General features: G+C 37.6%; 1 protein-coding gene across 1 annotated transcript in view; it reads left to right on the top strand.

The window, feature by feature from the left end:
• Nucleotides 1–12,192, top strand: part of PTPRC (protein tyrosine phosphatase receptor type C) — an 80,919-nt gene extending 68,727 nt beyond the window's left edge. Inside the window, 8 exon segments of the mRNA XM_081324361.1 lie at nt 1,466–1,562; nt 1,564–1,585; nt 2,406–2,528; nt 4,583–4,705; nt 7,368–7,552; nt 9,544–9,679; nt 10,724–10,928; nt 11,989–12,192. Coding sequence (XP_081180487.1) covers nt 1,466–1,562; nt 1,564–1,585; nt 2,406–2,528; nt 4,583–4,705; nt 7,368–7,552; nt 9,544–9,679; nt 10,724–10,928; nt 11,989–12,026 — 929 coding nt within the window. The 3' untranslated portion in view covers nt 12,027–12,192.
• The last annotated feature ends 7,394 nt before the right edge of the window (nt 12,193–19,586 follow it).

Below are 19,586 nucleotides of genomic sequence, written 5' to 3'. Positions count from 1 at the left end.
AACAAACTGCATGGAAACTTTCTTTTTACATCTCCTGCTACTGTGAGAAGCCACACATTTCTCCAAGTAATTTGCAAAAATATTAGCTTTTGCCTCAGTCATCTAAGCAATACAATCAATTTTTTTTTTGGGGGGGGGAATCAAGAAATATAAGATGAATGAATGCACTTTTAGTTCCTTTGTAATTTTACACCTACCTCCAAGTCTTCCTTATCACCTTTATTTGTTAATTAATTTTATATCCACTTTTCATAAGGACTCAAAATGTTGTACAGGTTTTTTCCTCCTCCTGGTTTTTCCCCATAGTAACAACCCTGTGAGATAGGTTGGGTTAAGAAGAGTAACTGGCCCAAAGTTACTCAGTGAATTTCCATGGCTAAGGACAAACCAGGACTTGGGTTTCCCCAGTGCCTATCCTTCTGACTTCCTCATAGACTTGTGGGAAGCAATCAGAGCAATGACTTCATGTGACAACTGCTGACCACGGCAATGTGACCGCTTGGCAGTGCTGAAGTGGGCACAACATTTCAAATTTCAATTCTTTGAGTGTAATGATCCTAGATTTTGGATATATTCTGTACGTTCGCCCATTTGAGGTTCCTTGGTTCAAAAACTGTTGCCTTATAGTGCACTATTTCACCCAGTTAAACGTTACAAATAGACAGACCTAAGAGCTTTAGTAGTGTATAGATAAATTAACATCAGCATTTTAAAATTCACATGGAAACCCAGGAGGAACCAGTTCAGAGCTTACAAGACAGATACTAATAAGCTATGCTGTGGTGGCACAGTGGTTAGAATGCAGTACTGCAGGCTACTTCTGCTGCCTGCGGGCTGCCAGCAGTTTTGGCAGTTCGAAACTCACTGGCTCAAGGTTAGCTCAGCCTTTCATCCTTCCAAGGTCAGTAAAATGAGAACCCAGATTGTTGGGGGCAATATGCTGACTCTGTAAACTGTTTAGAAAGGGCTGTAAAGCACTGTGAAGTGGTATATAAGTCTAAGTGCTCTTGCTATGCTGACCCTTGTTTGCCAGCAAGTGGGTTGCTTCTTTTGTCCCCAATGAAAGTGTGCATTTTCTGAAGTAGCCCAATAAAACTGAGTGGTCTTATTTAGTGGTCAAGGAATGATGATTGACTGCTGTAGAAGACGAGAGAGAGAGAGAGAGAGAGAGAGAGAGAGAGAGAGAGAGAGAGAGAGAGAGAGAGAGAGAGAGAGAGAGAGAGAGAGAGAGAGAGAGAGAGAGAGAGAGAGAGAGAGAGAGAGTCAAGCAGGCATGGCTGCCATCTTTAACACCAGTGAAGATCCAGCTTGTGTGTGATTATAATAATTCTTTGTATAATTTATTCTACACTAACAGGACTGTTAAGCTGCCATAGCTCGTATGGTGGTTTATGAATAACTGAGATGTGCTATTAACTTCTATGAAGCTATTTGTCTTGTATGTTTTGACTTTCTTGTTGTACAGATGATTACAACAGAGTGTTATTCAAACATGAAGAAGAAGGGAGCAGAGAGAGTGAACTTGATGCCGATTCTTCTGAGGAGGATAGTGATTGCGAAGAGGAACAATGCTTCCTTTGTACCGGTATGTGTACTTGATTCATTTTGTCTTTGAAGTTATTTTCCAACTTTTTTAAAAAAACATTTAATGAAAAGGCATTCTTCATGACACAGAAACCTAAAATGTCCTTAAAAGATTTATTTGCATCAACGTAAAAATATTTGATTTCTTCCCCTCCTACTTTCAATGGATATTATTATTGTTAGCACATGGCATTGTTACAGTAGCCAGGAGACCACAATGTTGTTGTAGAATAGTAGTTTGGTTTGCCAAGATACCAGCCTGTTATAGGACATACTTGCACACTTCCCAACGTACGCCACAGAAGGGCAAGATGGCTTCGCACCAGAGAGAAAGATAAGCAGCTCTTCCTGCAGTGTAACCCAAGGCCCTCTCCCTTCCTGGAGTTGCCTCAGAAATGGGTGATGCAACCGGGAAGGTTCAGAGCAATCAGGAATCTGCACAGAGCACCAGCTCGTCTTCCCACCGAAATGGACAGAAGCTGAGGCGAGTGACAGGAGCTCACCCTGCCAGATAGTGCTTGGGCTTGACCTGCCAGAGCTGAGACCATCTTATAGAAGTATACAAACATATGAATCAGTATATATTGCTTTCTTGAACATTATATCAGGAATTAACTGAATCAACAGAGATTTGCCTTTTTTGGTTTTATTTGATTGCATGGATGATCTTTAAAGCAATGTCAGACAGTAATTTATCTTTCCTCTAATTTACCATGCATTCAATTTATATGCACTGGTATATGTTACTCCCTAAAAATTTTCATACTATTGGTTTTGATTGATTGATTTACTTACTTACTTATTTATTTATTATTTAACAGAGTTACTGGACTCAAAATGGAATTATAGCAACACAAGGACCACTTCCAGAAACAATAGGTGACTTCTGGAACATGGTGTATCAAAAGAAAGTCAAAGTTATTGTTATGCTGACGGACAATCAGGTGAGCGAATTTATCTCTATATAGTCATATTGCGACTATATTTCTGTTATGGAAAAATGCCGAAGTTTCAATTCTCTAAACCAAACATTGTAGAAATACCCTGAACTGAAAGCATATCCATTAAGAAACAAATATACCAATTGAATCTACCTCAGTGGTACCTATCCTTGGTTGAAAGGCAGAGGATTGTAAGTGATTGTAAGTATTTAAGTGAAAAGGACCAAGTTTGAAGGCCCCTGTGTTAGATGAAAAACAGCATAGAAGTGGTCAAGGCAGCAGGCTAGAATGCGGGAGGCTGCGAGTTCTCATCCCACCTTTGCCAGTTGCTCTTTCTCTCAGTGCAACCAACCTCACAGGGTTGTTGTTGTGGGGAAAACAGGAGGAAGGAATTTTGGATATGTCTGCTGCCTTTGGTTATTTGTAAAAATGATAAAGGCGGGTACAAATAAATAAGCACGTTAACATTTTGAAATCTTAATATTGTGTTCCTAACTGTATATTTGTTTGGAAATGCAAAATTAGGTTTAATTTAGAATACTAAATGAACTTCTCCCTAAATATCATCCACAATGAAGCATGAAATATCCTGGAGCTATCTGGCCTTTCACATTAGCATTTCCAAGAATTGGTGAAAGAAGCATCCGTACCTTTCATCCAGGCAATTTGTTTCCAGTTTTTGTCAGCCTGGTTTCCTATTTCTCCCCATACTATGGTAGTTTTGCATATCTAAATAATAGGTCTGTGTGCACATCCGATTGCTCATAAGAGTAGTTAAAATAGGGCTTCATGCTGCATGACTCTGTTTCATCTGTTTGAAAAGATCTTCAGGTGTTTATGCCCTATGATCCAGTTCGACCTTATTCAAGAGAAAGAGAATGGCTGGTTTGGTTTTTTCCCCCTCAGTGGAATACCAAGTAAAGGTGGCCCTCAAGTTATGACTGAGCACAATTGGGACCAGAATTTGCTTGTTAATTGAGGTGGTTGTTAAGTGAGCTTCACCTAATTTTACAACTTTTTTTGCTATGGTTGTTAACTGAATCACTGCAGTGGTTATTACTCTGCTGGCTAAGCAAATCAGGCTTCTCTCATGGACTTTGCTTGTTGGAAGCCAGCTGGGAAGATGTTCAAATGGCCGCTACGGGCAGTCCTCAGCTTACCAGCACAATTGAGCCCAACAATTTGTTGTTGTGAAGTGAGACATTTGTTAAGTGAGTTTGGCCCCATTTTATGTTCTTGCCTCAAGTGAATCACTGCAGTTGATAAGTCGGTAACCCGGTTGTTAAGTGAATCTGGCTTCCCCCCATTGACTTTGCTTGTCAGAAGGTGACAAAAGGGGATCACGTGACCCCTGGCACACTGCAACCATCAAAGATATGAACCCGTTGCCAAGCATCGGAATTGTGATCACACGATCATGGTGATGCTGCAAAGGGCGTCACTGTGAAAAATGGTCATAAGTCACTTTTTCAGTGCCGTTGTAACATTGAACAGTCACTAAATGAACTGTGTAAGTTGAGGACTACCTGTATGTGATCCTGGGACACGACAACCATCGTAAATACATGCCAAATGCCAAGTCCTGAATTTTGATCATGTTCCCATGGGGATAGAATAGAATAGAATAACAGAGTTGGAAGGTACCTTGGAGGTCGTCTAGTCCAACCCCCTGCTCAGGCAGGAAACCCTATACCATTTCAGACAAATGGCTGTCCAATCTCTTCTTGAAAACTTCCAGTGTTGGAGCAACCACAACTTCTGGAGGCAGGTTGTTCCACTGATTAATTGTTCTGACTGTCAGGAAATTTCTCCTTAGTTCTGGGTTGTTCTAGGATGGTGCAATTGTTGTAAGTAAGGAGGACTGGTTGGAAGTAAGTCACTTTTCTCAGTGCCGTTGTAACTTCAAACAGTTGCTGAACAAATGGTTGTAAGCTGAGGATTTCCTGTATATTGCTCTTATATAACTTGGTTCAAGGCAACTCATTTTATTTTGTCCATATTTCCATGTACGTTTCTTCCACACAGGAAACACTGATATAGTCTTTCTTCAATTCTAGGAACTCTGTGCGCAGTATTGGCACAAAGAAAAAATGACATACGATAATATCACAGTTGAACTAAAAGATAGCAGCTGTAGTCCCAATTACACCATTCGTGCCTTTGATATAACTCATGTAAAGGTAAAAGGACTAATTATTCATCCTCATCTACTTCGTCTCTGGCTTTTGCTTGCACTTCCAAAGTTTCATTTTCTACTTTCTTTAGTGTCCATGTTTTTTTCTATATGTTATTAATATCATTAAGCAAATTTTTATTTTAAATGCTACAGTACTATGTTTCCAAATATTGAACTGATGGAGATATCTATCTATCTATCTATCTATCTATCTATCTATCTATCTATCTATCTATCTATCTATCTATCTATCTATCTATCTATCTATCATCTATCTATCTATTATCTATCTATCTATCTATCTATCTATCTATCTATCTATCTATCTATCTATCTATCTATCTATCTATCTATCTTTATAGAGATATAGATTCCTTTTAATGCACACAGATTGGAGAGAAACTATAACTGTTCAAATTATTTAAAGTAGCCTGTATGAGGAAGGCATATTTACTGCTGTTTAAATAGGATTCATTTCATAGCATTTCATTTGATGCCTTTCAGCTATGCTGGATTTCAACTATTATAATTCAGCCAACATGACAAACATTGGCCATATTTTCTGGGGATTCTAATGATCTCCAACTCACTAGGTATGCATCATGAATTTAAACCATGATGCAGACTCCCTTCCCTTCCCTTCCCTTCCCTTCCCTTCCCTTCCCTTCCCTTCCCTTCCCTTCCCTTCCCTTCCCTTCCCTTCCCTTCCCTTCCCTTCCCTTCCCTTCCCTATATCTCTATCTCTATCTCTATCTCTATCTCTATCTCTATCTCTATCTCTATCTCTATCTCTATCTCTATCTCTATCATCTCTATCTCTATCTCTATCTCTATCTCCATCTCCATCTCCATCTCTATCACTATCTCTCTGTCTCTACCTCTCTCTCATTCATATATATATATATGTATGTATGTATGTATGTATGTATGTATGTATGTATGTATGTATGTATGTATGTAAGGGACGTGGTGGCTCAGTGGGTTAGGACGCTGAGCTTGTCGATCAGAAGGTCGGCAGTTTGGTGGGTCGAATCCCGAGTGCCGCGTAGCAGAGTGAGCGCCTGTTACTCGTCCCAGCTTCTGCTAACCTAGCAGTTCGAAAGCATGTAAAAATGCAAGTAGAAAAATAGGGACCACTACGGTGGGAAGGTAACAGCTTTCCGTGTGCCTTTGGCGTCTAGTCATGCCGGCCACATGACCACGGAGAAGTCCTCGGACAAGCGCTGGCTCTTCGGCTTTGAAACGGAGATGAGCACCGTCCCCCATGCATGTGCGGGGGAACCTTTACCTTTACCTTTTTATGTATGGATGGATGGATGGATGGATGGATGGATGTGTGTGTGTGTATATATATATATATATATATATGTATATGTGTGTGTGTGTGTGTGTGTGTGTGTGTGTGTGTGTGTGTGTAAATTTTAAATTGCTAACAAAGAATTAAGGGAGACTGATATGCATTTCAAACTTATTAGTTTTCATCAGTCAGCCATACCCTTCTGAGATTCAAACCTGGGCTGATTGCACATTAGGCAGTTGTTTTCACCTCTAAGCCACAGGCTCTCTCTCGCTTTGTTAGCTGAGAAGCAAGGGGAGACTACTGCCTGTCGATGGCCTTCAGGTTAGGCTGACACAGGAAATAAAGATTTGTCCCATGTTTGGGGCCTAGCAAGGTAATCTAAAAATAGTTAACAAGCATTTGACACACACACACACACACACACACACACATATATATATATAATCTTTACAAGAATGCCTATGTATTTTTTGCAGTAATTTTATTTTTCTATTTAAATAATTTTCTTTTGTTTTAACTCTTTTAAGTTATACTTTTTAATATGTTTGAACACAAGTACAGAAATAGAAACAATAACAATAAAACTGTGAGGCTTGACCCGTTACTAGAGAGAAGGAAAGTGTAAAACAGGAAGTATTGTAGAAACAGGACCCAATCTGGGCAGGTCACTGGGACCAGATGTTTAGTCTTCAGAACTTTCAGATGCATGCTGTGGCCCATCTTTGGGGAATTTCTTTCTAAGTTCTCCCCAGCTCATTCTGCTGGAGAGAAGTTCCCTGAGGATGGGCTCCAGCACATGTCTGAAAGCTCGGAAGACTAAACTGCTTGTCCCGGTGACTGGCGTAGACTGGATCCTGCAACAGTATCTTGGGACACGTATATTCACCTTCATTCGTTGTAGAAATAGCCTAGTCAATGAGATATTGGGAAACAGGTCTGTGAGAGTCACTTATGTGTTGATGCTAAATCCTTCTTAAAAGTCTGTGTCATTTACAGTTTCAGGTTGGTGTTTTTCCTTACATGGAAACATTGGGCAGAGGAGACTTCTGTCTCTATTCCAGGCTGAAGACACCCCACACAGCTACGTAAATGTCAACTCGTGTTTTTATTTGACAAACTTGAGCAAGGCACTAAGCAACTAAACACTTTAGTCACTATAATCTCAGTAAAGAAGCTCATAGCTCCTAAGATTTTAAGTAATCTTTTGAGGAAGCATTAGTGAGGTCTTTGGTTTTCCGCAGCAAAAGTAATCATTTGGGTCAGCACTACGCCAGCCTTTCCAGATTAAATGTTTTGAACTTTGTGCATGTACAAATAAGGCTCTGAACCTTCATGGTTTATTTTGTTCTGCCTGCGTTTGTTGCAGAGGAAAGACAACAGGAAAGTGTTTCAATATCAGTACCATAAATGGGATAGTTCTGCTCTCCCAGAAACCCCTCAAGACTTAACCACCATGATCCAGAATCTCAAACAGAAGTTTTCAACCCAAGATGCAGTTGAAGCAAATATGACCAACAAGATCAGGAATGTCCCACTTGTTGTCCACTGTGGGTAGGTATCATCTTTATTGGTATTTTGACATGCTTTGAAGGTCTGTTGTGAGCTAATAATACTTATGTTGAAATAGGTTACTGTCAGTGGTGGGATTCAAATATGTGAAAAACCAGTTCTCTGTGTGGATGTCACTTCCGGAAGTCCATTCTGGGCCTGGGCAACAAAACATTAGCTACCGTTCTGCCGAAGTGGTGCGAACTGGCTGAATCCCACCACTGATTACTTTATGTTCTATAGTTCTTGATCCTGAGGCAGAGTACAAATGTATAGTAACAGTTTCATAAATAGGAAAGCTCTGCCCTTGCTAAAAAGATTGATGCAGTTACTTAAGAGTAATTTCCTTTATTAGTCTTCAGTGGGTTAGGACGCTGAACTTGTCGATCGGAAGGTCGGCAGTTTGGCGGGTCGAATCCCGAGTGCCGCGTAGCAGAGTGAGCGCCTGTTACTCGTCCCAGCTTCTGCCCACCTAGCAGTTCGAAAGCACGTAAAAATGCAAGTAGAAAAATAGGGACCACTACGGTGGGAAGGTAACAGCGTTCCGTGCGCCTTTGGTGTCTAGTCATGCTGGCCACATGACCACGGAGACGTCCTCGGACAAGCGCTGGCTCTTCGGCTATGAAACGGAGATGAGCACCGGCCCCTAGAGTCGGAAACGACTAGCACGCATGTGCGGGGGAACCTTTACCTTTACCTATAGACAGAATCTTGCCAGACTAAAGAAACCATTTGCATAATACAGATATTCTCTGGGAGAATCTAGGGAGGAGCCATTTTAAGCCTCTTCCTGCAAACCATTGTTTTCAAGATCCACTGCCTTTTTGCCCTCTGAAAAGCAGCCCCTCCTTTCCTGGGAATCCACACCACATTGAACCACAGACAGGAATGATAACAAGTCTTTCGTGCTATTATATAAATTATTTGTTCAAAAAAAGCAACATTATTTATTGCTTAATTAAGCTAATTTATATAGCCACACATCTAACAAACAAGAGACTCTGTGTGGTATACAGCAGAAATAAAAACAGTTAAAGTATCCATTTTATATCAATTATATAATCATGTCTGGATCCTACCCAAAGGAAGATTTCTGGACTGCTTTAGTCTAGAGTCTATTTTCCTCTCACAGTACTCTTGATCATGGTGGATATGTTAGCCAGGACCAAACTCTGAAATAAGTATTCATTCTATTTGAATTCAAAGTTGTTTTACCTGAATCTATGAAATATCTGTAATCCTGTGCAGTGGAGGCTCTTATAGAAAGCCTACAGCACTTGTGTCATAGAGTCAACTCAGCAAAAGGTTGGTGCTACTACAGAAAAAAAATGGAGCTCTCAGAGCATGACAGTGAACACACATGTTAAACCATAGTTTGCTTTTCACCTGTCTTTACACAATGATTAATAATTAGAAATTTGGACAGGGCTCAGAAAACTGAAATGAAACAGGGAAGCACAAACCTATTATGTTCAACTGCACACATATGTAACCAGTAAGCCAAACAAGCAAGATGGAGAGCAAAATGGGCAGCATATAAAAAATGGAATAAAATAAAATAAAATAAAGTCAGTAATCTATATTTTGCCCAGAGCCCTAAATCAAAAGTTAAGTCTTCTGCAATTATTCAAGAGTGCAATACTGAACTCTTCATCTACTTCCAAGACTTGGCCAAATTTAAGAACCATGGATTATTGTACTTAATCCCCTCTCCCTTTTTTGTTATTCTTTGAACTGTTAATTCATTTGAATGTTTCTTCACTTATTTCAAAAATGGTAGTAAATTTGCTTTAATATCAAAGTAAGTTGTTTGTTTTTTCATCTATAGTTTAAGAATTTCCAGTGAGCCCTCCTCTTAATTTAAGATTTAGCAGTTCTTTCTCATTTCTCCTATGGACATACATTATACATTGTTGAGCTTTGTTAGTCTTTCCATTTCACTACCACTGTTAACTAATATATATTTTTATTTCATACAATATATATATTTATAGTGATGGTTCTAAGCAAACGGGAGTATTTTGTGCTTTGCTAAATCTCTTGGAATGTGCTGAGACTGAAGGTGTAATAGATGTTTTCCAAGTTGTGAAAGCTCTTCGTAGAGCCAGACCAGAAATGGTCTCCTCCTTTGTAAGTAAATTATATTAGTAATTATTTTATTTTATTTTCCAAAGTCTATCTCTTCTTTAGAAATACTTCCATTATCATTATCATTCAGTAAGCAAATGTTCAGAGTCCAAACAACAATTGCTTTATTGAATGTAATTGCCTTTTGATTTATTTTGGACAGTCATTCAATTCTTCAATGTTGAACATTTTTCCTAGTAGTAAAGTAGAAAACACATACTTAGTTGAATCAAAGAAGTAACTACTACTGGGTAAATTTGGCTCCTATGGTGTATATATTTAAGGAAGGAGATACTTCCTGTCCCTGTTGTGGGACCCTCTGCTATATCTCTGTGCTATAGCAGGGAAGGATAGTGTCAAGAATGAAACTTTGGCAGCTATGTGCCTCTTTGTTTCAACTTGCCATTAGAGTAAGAGGGAGGAGGTGTTGCTTTAGAATGGGTTAGATGGAGAAACAAAACCTCTACAATTCTGCTGAAGACCATGAGAGCCTGAAACCTTTCCAAGGACACCACAGCAGGTGTGGAGAGGAAGCAGACTGTTCCCATAACAAAGTGAAATTGTTGGACTACGTGAGATGCTGGGGGGTTGGCTGAAGAAATCATTGTTTAATTCTATGAACTGGTGTCTGGGAACCTGAGAGTTAGTTTTGCTTTGACATTACCATGCAGTGTATTCACTAAACAGTAAGATTTTCGGAAACAGAATGAACATGGAGTTTTATCTGGATTCTTCAGCTGGATATTGACAGATAGCAAGTGATGGACAAGCAACGAGCTATAATTTAGGAAATCTTGCCAATGGTTATTCATATCTCTTATTTAAGAATCCATTGTAAAGGCTTCCTGTATTCATGAAAACCAAGTGTGAGAGTAGCAGAAATTTATGAACACTGAAATATATTAAGTAATTAAGTCTAGGCAGCACATTGTCTCTCATTTTTTAGAGCATTATCGTATCATTAAGTGAAACTACTGCTTGGGGAAAGAAAAGAATACCTGATGGGTTTGCACATATGCTAACTCTCTGTTTTTAAATGTCATTTAGGAAGATTATCAGTTTCTATATGATACTATTGCAAGCCTGTATCCTGCCCAGAATGGACAGCTACAAAATGCCCAATGCCATGAGAAAATCACTAACATCCAGAAGGAAGCCAACAAGGAAGAAGAGAATAACTCTTTGGAATCTGATTTCCATCTTATGAGTCAAGAAAATGGAGATGATGCTGAAATGTGTGATGATTTCAAAGGCAAGGATACATCTAGGGAAGCAGAGAGTTCTTTTAATGGACCTACAAATCCAGTTTTAAGTGACATGGCTTAGACCTTGAATAAATCCTCTCTATGTGCTGCAGGGAATCTTCCCGCAAAAGAAAATTGAAACCAGAATTTTAGAAATGGGCATTCCTTTACAGAGCACATCTTGTAAAACGCAAAGGATTATTTTCCTCCAAGGAATAATATTGAAGAATGAGGAACTTTTGCATAGATAGAAGATGACTGTGAATTTTGTATATGTGTGTGTGTGTGTGTGTGTGTGTGTGTGTGGAGATTTGCCAGAGAGAGAGAGAGAGAGAGATAGATCTTCCATAGCTCCAAAAGAAGACAACTGGTCTACTGTTCCTTGTTGTTGTTGTTTTTAAGAGGAAAGCAAGTTGTTCATACACGTTTAGATACATGTTTGTCTGTGAAAAAATTCAAGTTGGTATCCAAAAAGAAAGCACAACTGATTCTGAATGCCCAGAGGAAGTAAAAAAAGGATGAGGCTTCAAGTGTGAGCTTGTAGTCACCATCTTGACATATTTGACCTTTCCTGCAGTTGCCGTAGTATATTTTTTGAGATGAGAACTACTAGGCCCATACTTCTAAAATGATTTGGATTTTAAAACGAATTTCTGATATTGCAGGAGAGTTATTTCTAAATGTTTTGGAATGGGGACCAAGACCCTTCATCTTTGGTCGAAATCCATAGAGATTACATGCTAATGATACAGGTCTAATTAGTTTTGGCTCATTGGCTCTAACAATTACAAAGTGATTCCAGTTTAAATATGGAGAAAGAATGTATAACGTTCACTGGAGTCATAGTATACTAAAATGAAATGAACAGATTTCAGTTTTTCAGGTTTACTTGGTAATAATGAATTGAGACAACTTGTATAAATGTTAACAAAACAAGAGAGATTTAAAATAAAGTTGATCTGGGTTAGTATAAACCTGGTCACAGAAATTGGGTAAAGGACCTTAAAAAGTTAAAATTTCTTTGAGTTGAGCTCAGCTACTAAAAGTATGATATCCTTTTCTCAACAGCAATTTGGAAGTGTTTTTGCCAAAGCACAACTTTCTAGTAAAAGTTTTTGAATTGCAAATCTAATCTTGGCCTCAGGATGTCACTGTATGTACAGAAATTCATCTGAATCACCAACAGATCTGAAGTTATGAATGCTGAAAGCTGGATAAATTTTATTCAGCTAATGTTTTTTAGACATGTTAATACAGAAGTTCTGTTTTGTACTCTGTTTCTATGGCTTGAATAGAGGTTTTATTTACAAGATGCTCTATTTTATTCTTTATAGTTTATTCCTTTGGAAAGCCTGCACTTTGCATTAAATTTTATATGGAAAACAGTTTCAGATATTATATTTTTGAACCGTTCCTAATTTAAAATAAAAATAATGTATAAGATATTTTTATAAAAAGAAAGTAAAATTATGATTAAAAACTTCAGACAATGAAAAAGGATAAACATAAAATACATTATAAATATATAAAATCCATGTTTATGTTTTTAAATGATTATCAATCATCAATCACCAACTATCCTACCTATAACCTGTTTCAGAAGTTCTGAGTGCTGCCCCCCACCTCCCATAGTCATGTGACTATATTTGTACTTGACAACCAGCCCATATTTATGGCCATTTGCAGCATTCCACAGTTACACAACCACATTTTACAATGTTTTAATCAAAAATTAAATTTACTTCCGGTTTTTAGCAACACCAGTCAATAGTGAACCATTGATTCACTTAATGACCATGGCAGTAAATTAATAACCATTGCAAAAAAAGGTCATAAAATTGTGTTGGTCACATGGGCAACCTGCTTTACAAGTGTCATGACTTATGACTTATTTTGGTTGTAAGTCAAGGACTAGCTATACAGAAGCTTATAAATCAGAGGTATTCAAACTTGGCCCTTTTATGACTTGTGGACTTCAACTCCCAGAATTCCTCAGCCAGGCACGCTAGCTAGAACTGAAGTCCACAAGTCATAAAAGGGCCAAGTTTGAAAACCCCTGTTCTAAATGAAGGTTTCAGAGGAACAGGCAACAAAAAGTATGCAATTTGCACAATGGAGTAATGGCAAAGGGGTGAGCCAAGAAAACATATGGCTATGTGGGGCTTCACATTTTCAGGGGAAACTTTGCTTTTGATCCACAGAAACAGGGAGATTGGCACAGCATCTGCTGGCAACTCCTTAAAATAAATGCAACTTTTCTCTGGATCAAAGGAACTGTGGAGGACAGGTGCATGACACAGAGGAAAACTACAGCTGCTTTAAAGAGGGGCAGATGGATGTATATGACCACTTCCATAGGCTGGTTAAAGATTACTTGAGAGTGGGCGTCATCTTGCAGTGATGATAAGAAAAAAAAAGGCCGTTGAGAATACTGTATGCGTGGTATAGATTAGTGGTTTTTCAATCTTGGTGACTTTAAGACCAATGAATTTGAATTCTTAGAATTCTCCAGCCAGGATGTTGCAGTCCACTTACAGTAGATTATATTTACCAACTTTGAAAAACACCTGTGTAGTTGTAAATAATGGCAGTCCTGAGAATATATTTAAAATTAACTGGAAGGTTAGATTGTTGACTATTGCTTACAAGAAATTCCTGCCAGGTAATTGTATTGTTTTTGCATTGCATAACCAGAAATATTCTCTCTTTTCTAACACTTTTGCTGTCCAGTTACCTTCTTACTCCCATTTATTGATCTCCTGCTTTGTCCTTCCCATCTTAATGCTGTTCTTTTTATTACTATTTTGTTCTTCTTGTTGTTTTGGAGTTGTGTGTGCGTGCATGATATCTAAAATGCAGAGTCATTTGTCTGGGGAAACTATGTATACCAAGTGGACTTCAAACAACTTTTTATTAAGTTGGGGGGGAAAAAATGTCTGTACAGCTTCTCTGTCCAATTCTGAAGGTAAAGGTTTCTGTTGCACTTCATTAATTAGCCAGCAGGTTGTGCTAAAATGCTTCTAATGTATGGTCATCTTTAAATATTCATTGAAGCAAATATAGCAGAAGGATAAAAAGGCTATATAACCCAATTGTTAATGAAAATAATATTGTGATTGCAAGGGATTTTCTATTGCACTTCTAAAAATATTCAAGATCATCATGGTTAACAGCTGTTTGGACCTGTTTCTACTTTAGGAGTTTTTGATAATATCCTCTCACAGTTATTCAAACTGAGTTTACTGCTGAAATGAATCAAGTGTGTGCGGACAGACGTTTTCCTCTTCCTCTGTCTCCTTCCAATTTTTATTAAGAATTTTAATAACAATAGTGAAATCTAATACAAACTAAAAATGGGGAACAAAAATGTGCAGAAAAAAGAGAAAAGAATACAATAAAGAAAAAGAAATATATAAAGAAATGTCTTCCAGCCGTTATCACATCAGGTACAAACAAATTTAGTAACCTATATAAGGTTACAGATATTTCTTCATCTTACGTCCCATCCCTTGTCTATAAGTAAATCCATAAACACCAAGTTTTCCATCCTGGTGTCTACAAGTCCAATAAAGAGTTCCCAGAACATTGCAAAAAGAAATGTCTTATTTTAACCTTGATAAAATAAACCAACTTTATATTCCTTACTTTTATTTCTAACAGTTTTAATTTTTAACACAGTCAGTGTCATGGAATACAGAAAAATTGAACAGAAATCTAATCTTATTGCACAGATTTCTTCAAGCCTCTTTTCTAGATCCAATAAGAAAACATTTTCCAGGTCATTGACTTGGTTTATCATTTGCACTTCTAATTTTTAAAACTTTGGCCAATTTCTTTTTTATATCCAGTAAAGTGCCCTTTCCCAAATCATTCTCTTGACATGTCACTTGTAGATCCAGTTCCAATATTTTTTCTATTTTATTAGGTAAAATTTGTTCTACATCTGTCATTCTTTCATTAACTTCTTTTAGACACAGTCTACCCATAGAAGCAGATATCATAACTGACAGCGTTGATACTGTAGTTACTAATTTCTGCCACCATTCTTCAAAAATCTCCTTTGATATTTTGGATGTTATGTTTTGTGTCATTTTGTAGGTATCAATATTAACTGACATTAAGATCAGGTTTCTAATTTTTAAAAATATTTTTTGTTCCTTCTAGTGTCTAATTTCTAAAATTATTAGTTATCTTTGTTTTGTTTTGACTTACAATACCCAGGATAGCCAAAATAAGTCTGCTTCCCATGCAAAGCTATTTATTTCAATTTCAAAATCTTACAGTAAAAATCAATATTCCAAATTTATCTGGACCCTTAATCCACATGTAACTTTTTTTGTTCAGAATCTTAGCTTTTTACTGTTTATTTCAAAATTTTTAAATTCCCAATCTTACAATTTTTCTTTTGTTCAGAGGGGAAGAAAAACTCACCTCATGATAGTTTAAACTTGTTCTGAAGGTTGTTTCATAGCTTTAAGATGGTCTTTACAGTGGGCAATTTCCGAAAGTGATTAGAACATGAGGTTTGCAAACTAAGTGTCCTTTAAAAGACTTCCCTACAGTTGTGAGCTGGGGGATAAGGCACAGTTAGACTTTTGTGTTGCAATTTTGAAACATATCACTCTATCCATATTGTTCTCTTCAATGTCCTGCCCTTCTCTACTTGTATGGTTATTGACCTTTTTCTTCCCAAAACTTTCTGCTGCTCTCCTAGGCTGCTTATAAGTCTTGCACAGGACACAGTAAGGGAATTCTCATTTGAAATATTTATGCTTGTTAATAATGCTATGTAGTATATAATTGTTTTTTCCCGAACAAATTTGATTCAAAATGATGACAACCATTTGTTTCTGAAGCAGGAGCAGGAGATAATTTAAGCAAAATTCTCATAGCTGGAGAATTATACTCGTGCCCTTAGTTTACTACAAGGTTCCTAAGTATTTGTTAGTTTGTTTTTCTCTCCAGTAACCTGGATCAATCTGCTTCCCCCATTTCAAATAAACCACAAGAGAACATATTGGATTTTTATAGATAAGTCAAGGAGACTTGACTTACCAGACTTACCAGATGGACTGGACAGGAAACATGGGCTGATGAGCTAATTCTAATTTATTGTAAAACCCATTAACAAAAACGTGGAATTCTGAAAGTGCAACTCTCTTTCTGTCACCTTTAACAGCCTGAGAACTTAATGAGGGTTCTCTTCCAAGCTTTTTTCTTTGCCCACTCTGCAGCTATGGGTTATGCTGTCTCTTATCTGACCATCCCCTTTCCCCTGTCCCCCTCAGTCATTCCCATATACTCTTACAGAGAGGGTGGGCAGATCTACCCACCGCACATCCAACAATATAGTATGCTCAAAAGCACCATCAAAATGTCAAAAACAACCACAACACAATAACCCAGAACTCTGTTTCCAGGAGAATTTTTTTTAAAAAATCAGATATTGTAAAGTGTACTTTATCAGATCTTTAATCCTGAAATAAAAATGAAATGCAAGCATTTTAAAAAGGTAAATGAATATATTTTGCAAAATGTAAGATCTAGCAATTTTCTGGATGCATGAAAGCAAAACACACAAAACTAACCAAATTCAGCACATTGAAGGATGACGCTTCTTCATCTGAAGGCTTGATACAAAGATACAGTAATGATTTCAGGCATTTGGAAAGAACAGCTCAGGGAAGACCACACAAGAAAACAAAGTTTAATAAAATATAAGCAGAAGCACAGGATATGGATTGAGCTTGGCCAAAAAAGAAACCCAAAAGAATTTCTTTATGCAGGTGTGCAGCTGTTAAACCTACCGGACCTATTTGGAGGAAGTGGGCATGCCAAATTAAACAGTGTATTTTGCTGCCAAATGTGTGTTTGTGAAATTTCTTTTAGCAGAAGCAAGGATTCATGTGTTATCATAGTTGAAAACTTAGTAGCTATGGTAATGAACTTAACAACTTTTTCTGCCAATTCACATGGTATTTTTTTTTCTTCATCATATGGTCAAGTGCGAGTTGTAGCTAGCACATGTATTGGCCTTCAGGTGACTCCAAGTAGCTTACAAAATTTTAAAAATCCAATGCATAAACACCCTGTGCCTCCATAAGATATATTACTAGAAGTATTATATGCTTTGGGAAAGGCCATCTGGGAACTTCCAGTTCTTTGGGACTTAGAGAAAATAGCAAGGAATTATGAACATTCCTTTCATATGTGTTCATTATATTAGTCAAATATAGTGAAAAAATAAGACTTTTCTTGCTACAGACAATTAAAATATGGAATAGAGAACAGTCATTCAAAGGCCAGGCAAATCAAATTAGCTTACTCTAAATTACTAGGAAAATACATTATAAACAAATGGGGGAAGAGTGTAAATTGCAATTTATCTTTTAGTTAGAGTTAGCAGGCAGTGCTTTTCTAGATTGACAGTACTCTGACACATCATAAATTACCCTGGACTTGGTCACTTGAGAATCTAAGATTTTTGTAAAAGAATAAACTTGTGTAGACTAAAGTCCATTTGTAAACACTTTGTTTAAAATGGAAAGAGCCCTTTATCAAAAGAACTCAGTGAAATAGTGGAATCACCCATTTTATCCTCTTAATAATATGATAGGGTAGCACATACAGGAGTACAACATATCCCTGAGTCCAATGACATGTCCCTGCTGGCCAATGAACCCAGTAGCCATACAATGGGGTAAAATATCTCTGGAGGGAAGTCATTTCTATATATACACACTATCCCTGCTCTGTTTATCATGATTTAAAGTCAGGTGCTCTTAATGTGAAAGCACACATCAGGCCTACTTAATACTCTTGTACGTAATTATTAAACATGTAAAAGAAACGTCCAAATGAATCTACAAATGACAAGGCCATGTCATCAAGCATGTTTTATACTATGATTTGACTTTAAAAAAAAACTTTGAACAGTAGCCATAGTTTGATTCTCAAAAAAATTGCATCACGCCGGATAATTGTGGAACAAGGTTTGATTTCCCTTGTCTGTATCACAATCCCAGTTAAAACTTATTTCCTTCTCATTTGATGACCAGCTCCCACCTACTCCCAATAGATAAACATTAAAACATTTGGATACACCCCAGAACTGACCTTGCTAAAGAAAACAAAGCTAAAGATAAAATGCATGTTTTCTTTGAAAAAACATATACTGGTAGACAATTTTGTAAAAGGTCCCTCCCTGTAATATTAGAAAACTTTTGCCAAAGAATCCATTTTTTTCAAGATAGCGCTCTTGAGATATGGTGGGACTATAAATGCAGGCACGCCCCATGATTTTGGAAGCTGGCTGGTTTGGAGGCTGCAGAACATGTCAAATAAACTTTCTGGCCTCATATAACTTGTTGCATATAGGCAGATAGTAAAGATAATTTCTACCACATCAGTAATAATATTGTCATTCTCAAAAATAAACTATTAACTGACTGGCTTGCTTATTTATTTATGCTGACATTATTTTATTCCTGACATTTAAATGCGGTAATGAGGATGGGGCTTATTTCCCAAGTGTTTTTTTAAAAATCTTCTATATACAGTAAACTGAAACACAATTATTATGTGTTAGTATATTAGTTATGCAAAAGTGTTTAACATAGCTGGGTGGTTAACATAATTAACTAGGCTTATTTCAGGTTTACCCTAAGACGGAAGTCTGTGCACAAAGAGTGTCTTCACTCAGTAGAACTTTGCAGGTTTTTCTCTTGCCCCCATTGCAAATATTGTGGGTGTGAGGAGAGAGGATAGGAACGCAACTAGGGTTGAGCCAACCAGCTTGTCCTTGGCTTTGATAAAAGCCTTCACTTCTATTCCCTCTTGCAAATTCCCTTGTGTGAAGGGCACCCCCTCTCTCTTTAAATACTGGAAAACTGATGTTCCAAGGAATCAGTGCCTTTCATTATGAGTATCTGAGATGAGTGAAGGTAGCTAACCTCAGTAGGAGTGTGAGAGCTTGTCTGCAGGAGGGAAACATGGTGGGGCAGACCTAAGGGAAAAGCTTTGCATAATTCCGTGCCTTTAAGGAAAGATAGACTTTGCGAGAGGGAAGGTGTGAACAAAGGTACAGATAGACAAAGTGTGGAATTAAACACAGGCGGCTGTAAGAAATACAGATAAAGGAGGAAAAAATGAACAAAGGCGGAAGAAAAAAACCTAGCCAGAGGAACAAGAGGACCACAAATGATGTGTGTGTGTGTGTGTGTGTGTTTGTGTGTGAAAGGATTCCTTTGGTGTTCTGAAGTCCTGTCAAATCACCTGGGAAAAGATACCTTGATAGAAACATTGATTATCACTAATATGTTATTCTGCCTAGAAAATAATTCTGATAATTTGTATGGGTTGATACTAAGCATTGGACGCCTGTTCCCTTAGAGAAAATGAGAAGATGCTGCCTATAGGCTTTCAAAGTTCCAAACAAATGGGTGAAAAGAAAAGGAGGGAAATGGTAACATTTGAAATCATTTTTGTAGATACTGTTGGTTGAGTCTGATTGTATTGACAGAATGCCAGACATTCAGCTTCTTTTGCTCCTTCACCCCATCCAGTTTGCTGAAATCAGTATGATTTCTGAATTGTTAAAACAGCCAAGAGTGATTCCCTCCCCCTTCCCTTTCTCCTTCTCTTCAGGAATTGGTTTTGCTGGGATT

The sequence above is a fragment of the Vipera berus genome (genome assembly GCF_964194415.1).
Source record: "Vipera berus genome assembly, chromosome: 3".
In the NCBI taxonomy this organism is placed as follows: Eukaryota; Metazoa; Chordata; class Lepidosauria; order Squamata; family Viperidae; genus Vipera; species Vipera berus.
The sequence above is the reverse complement of the archived record's forward strand: the minus strand, read 5'-3'. Positions and strand labels throughout refer to the sequence as shown.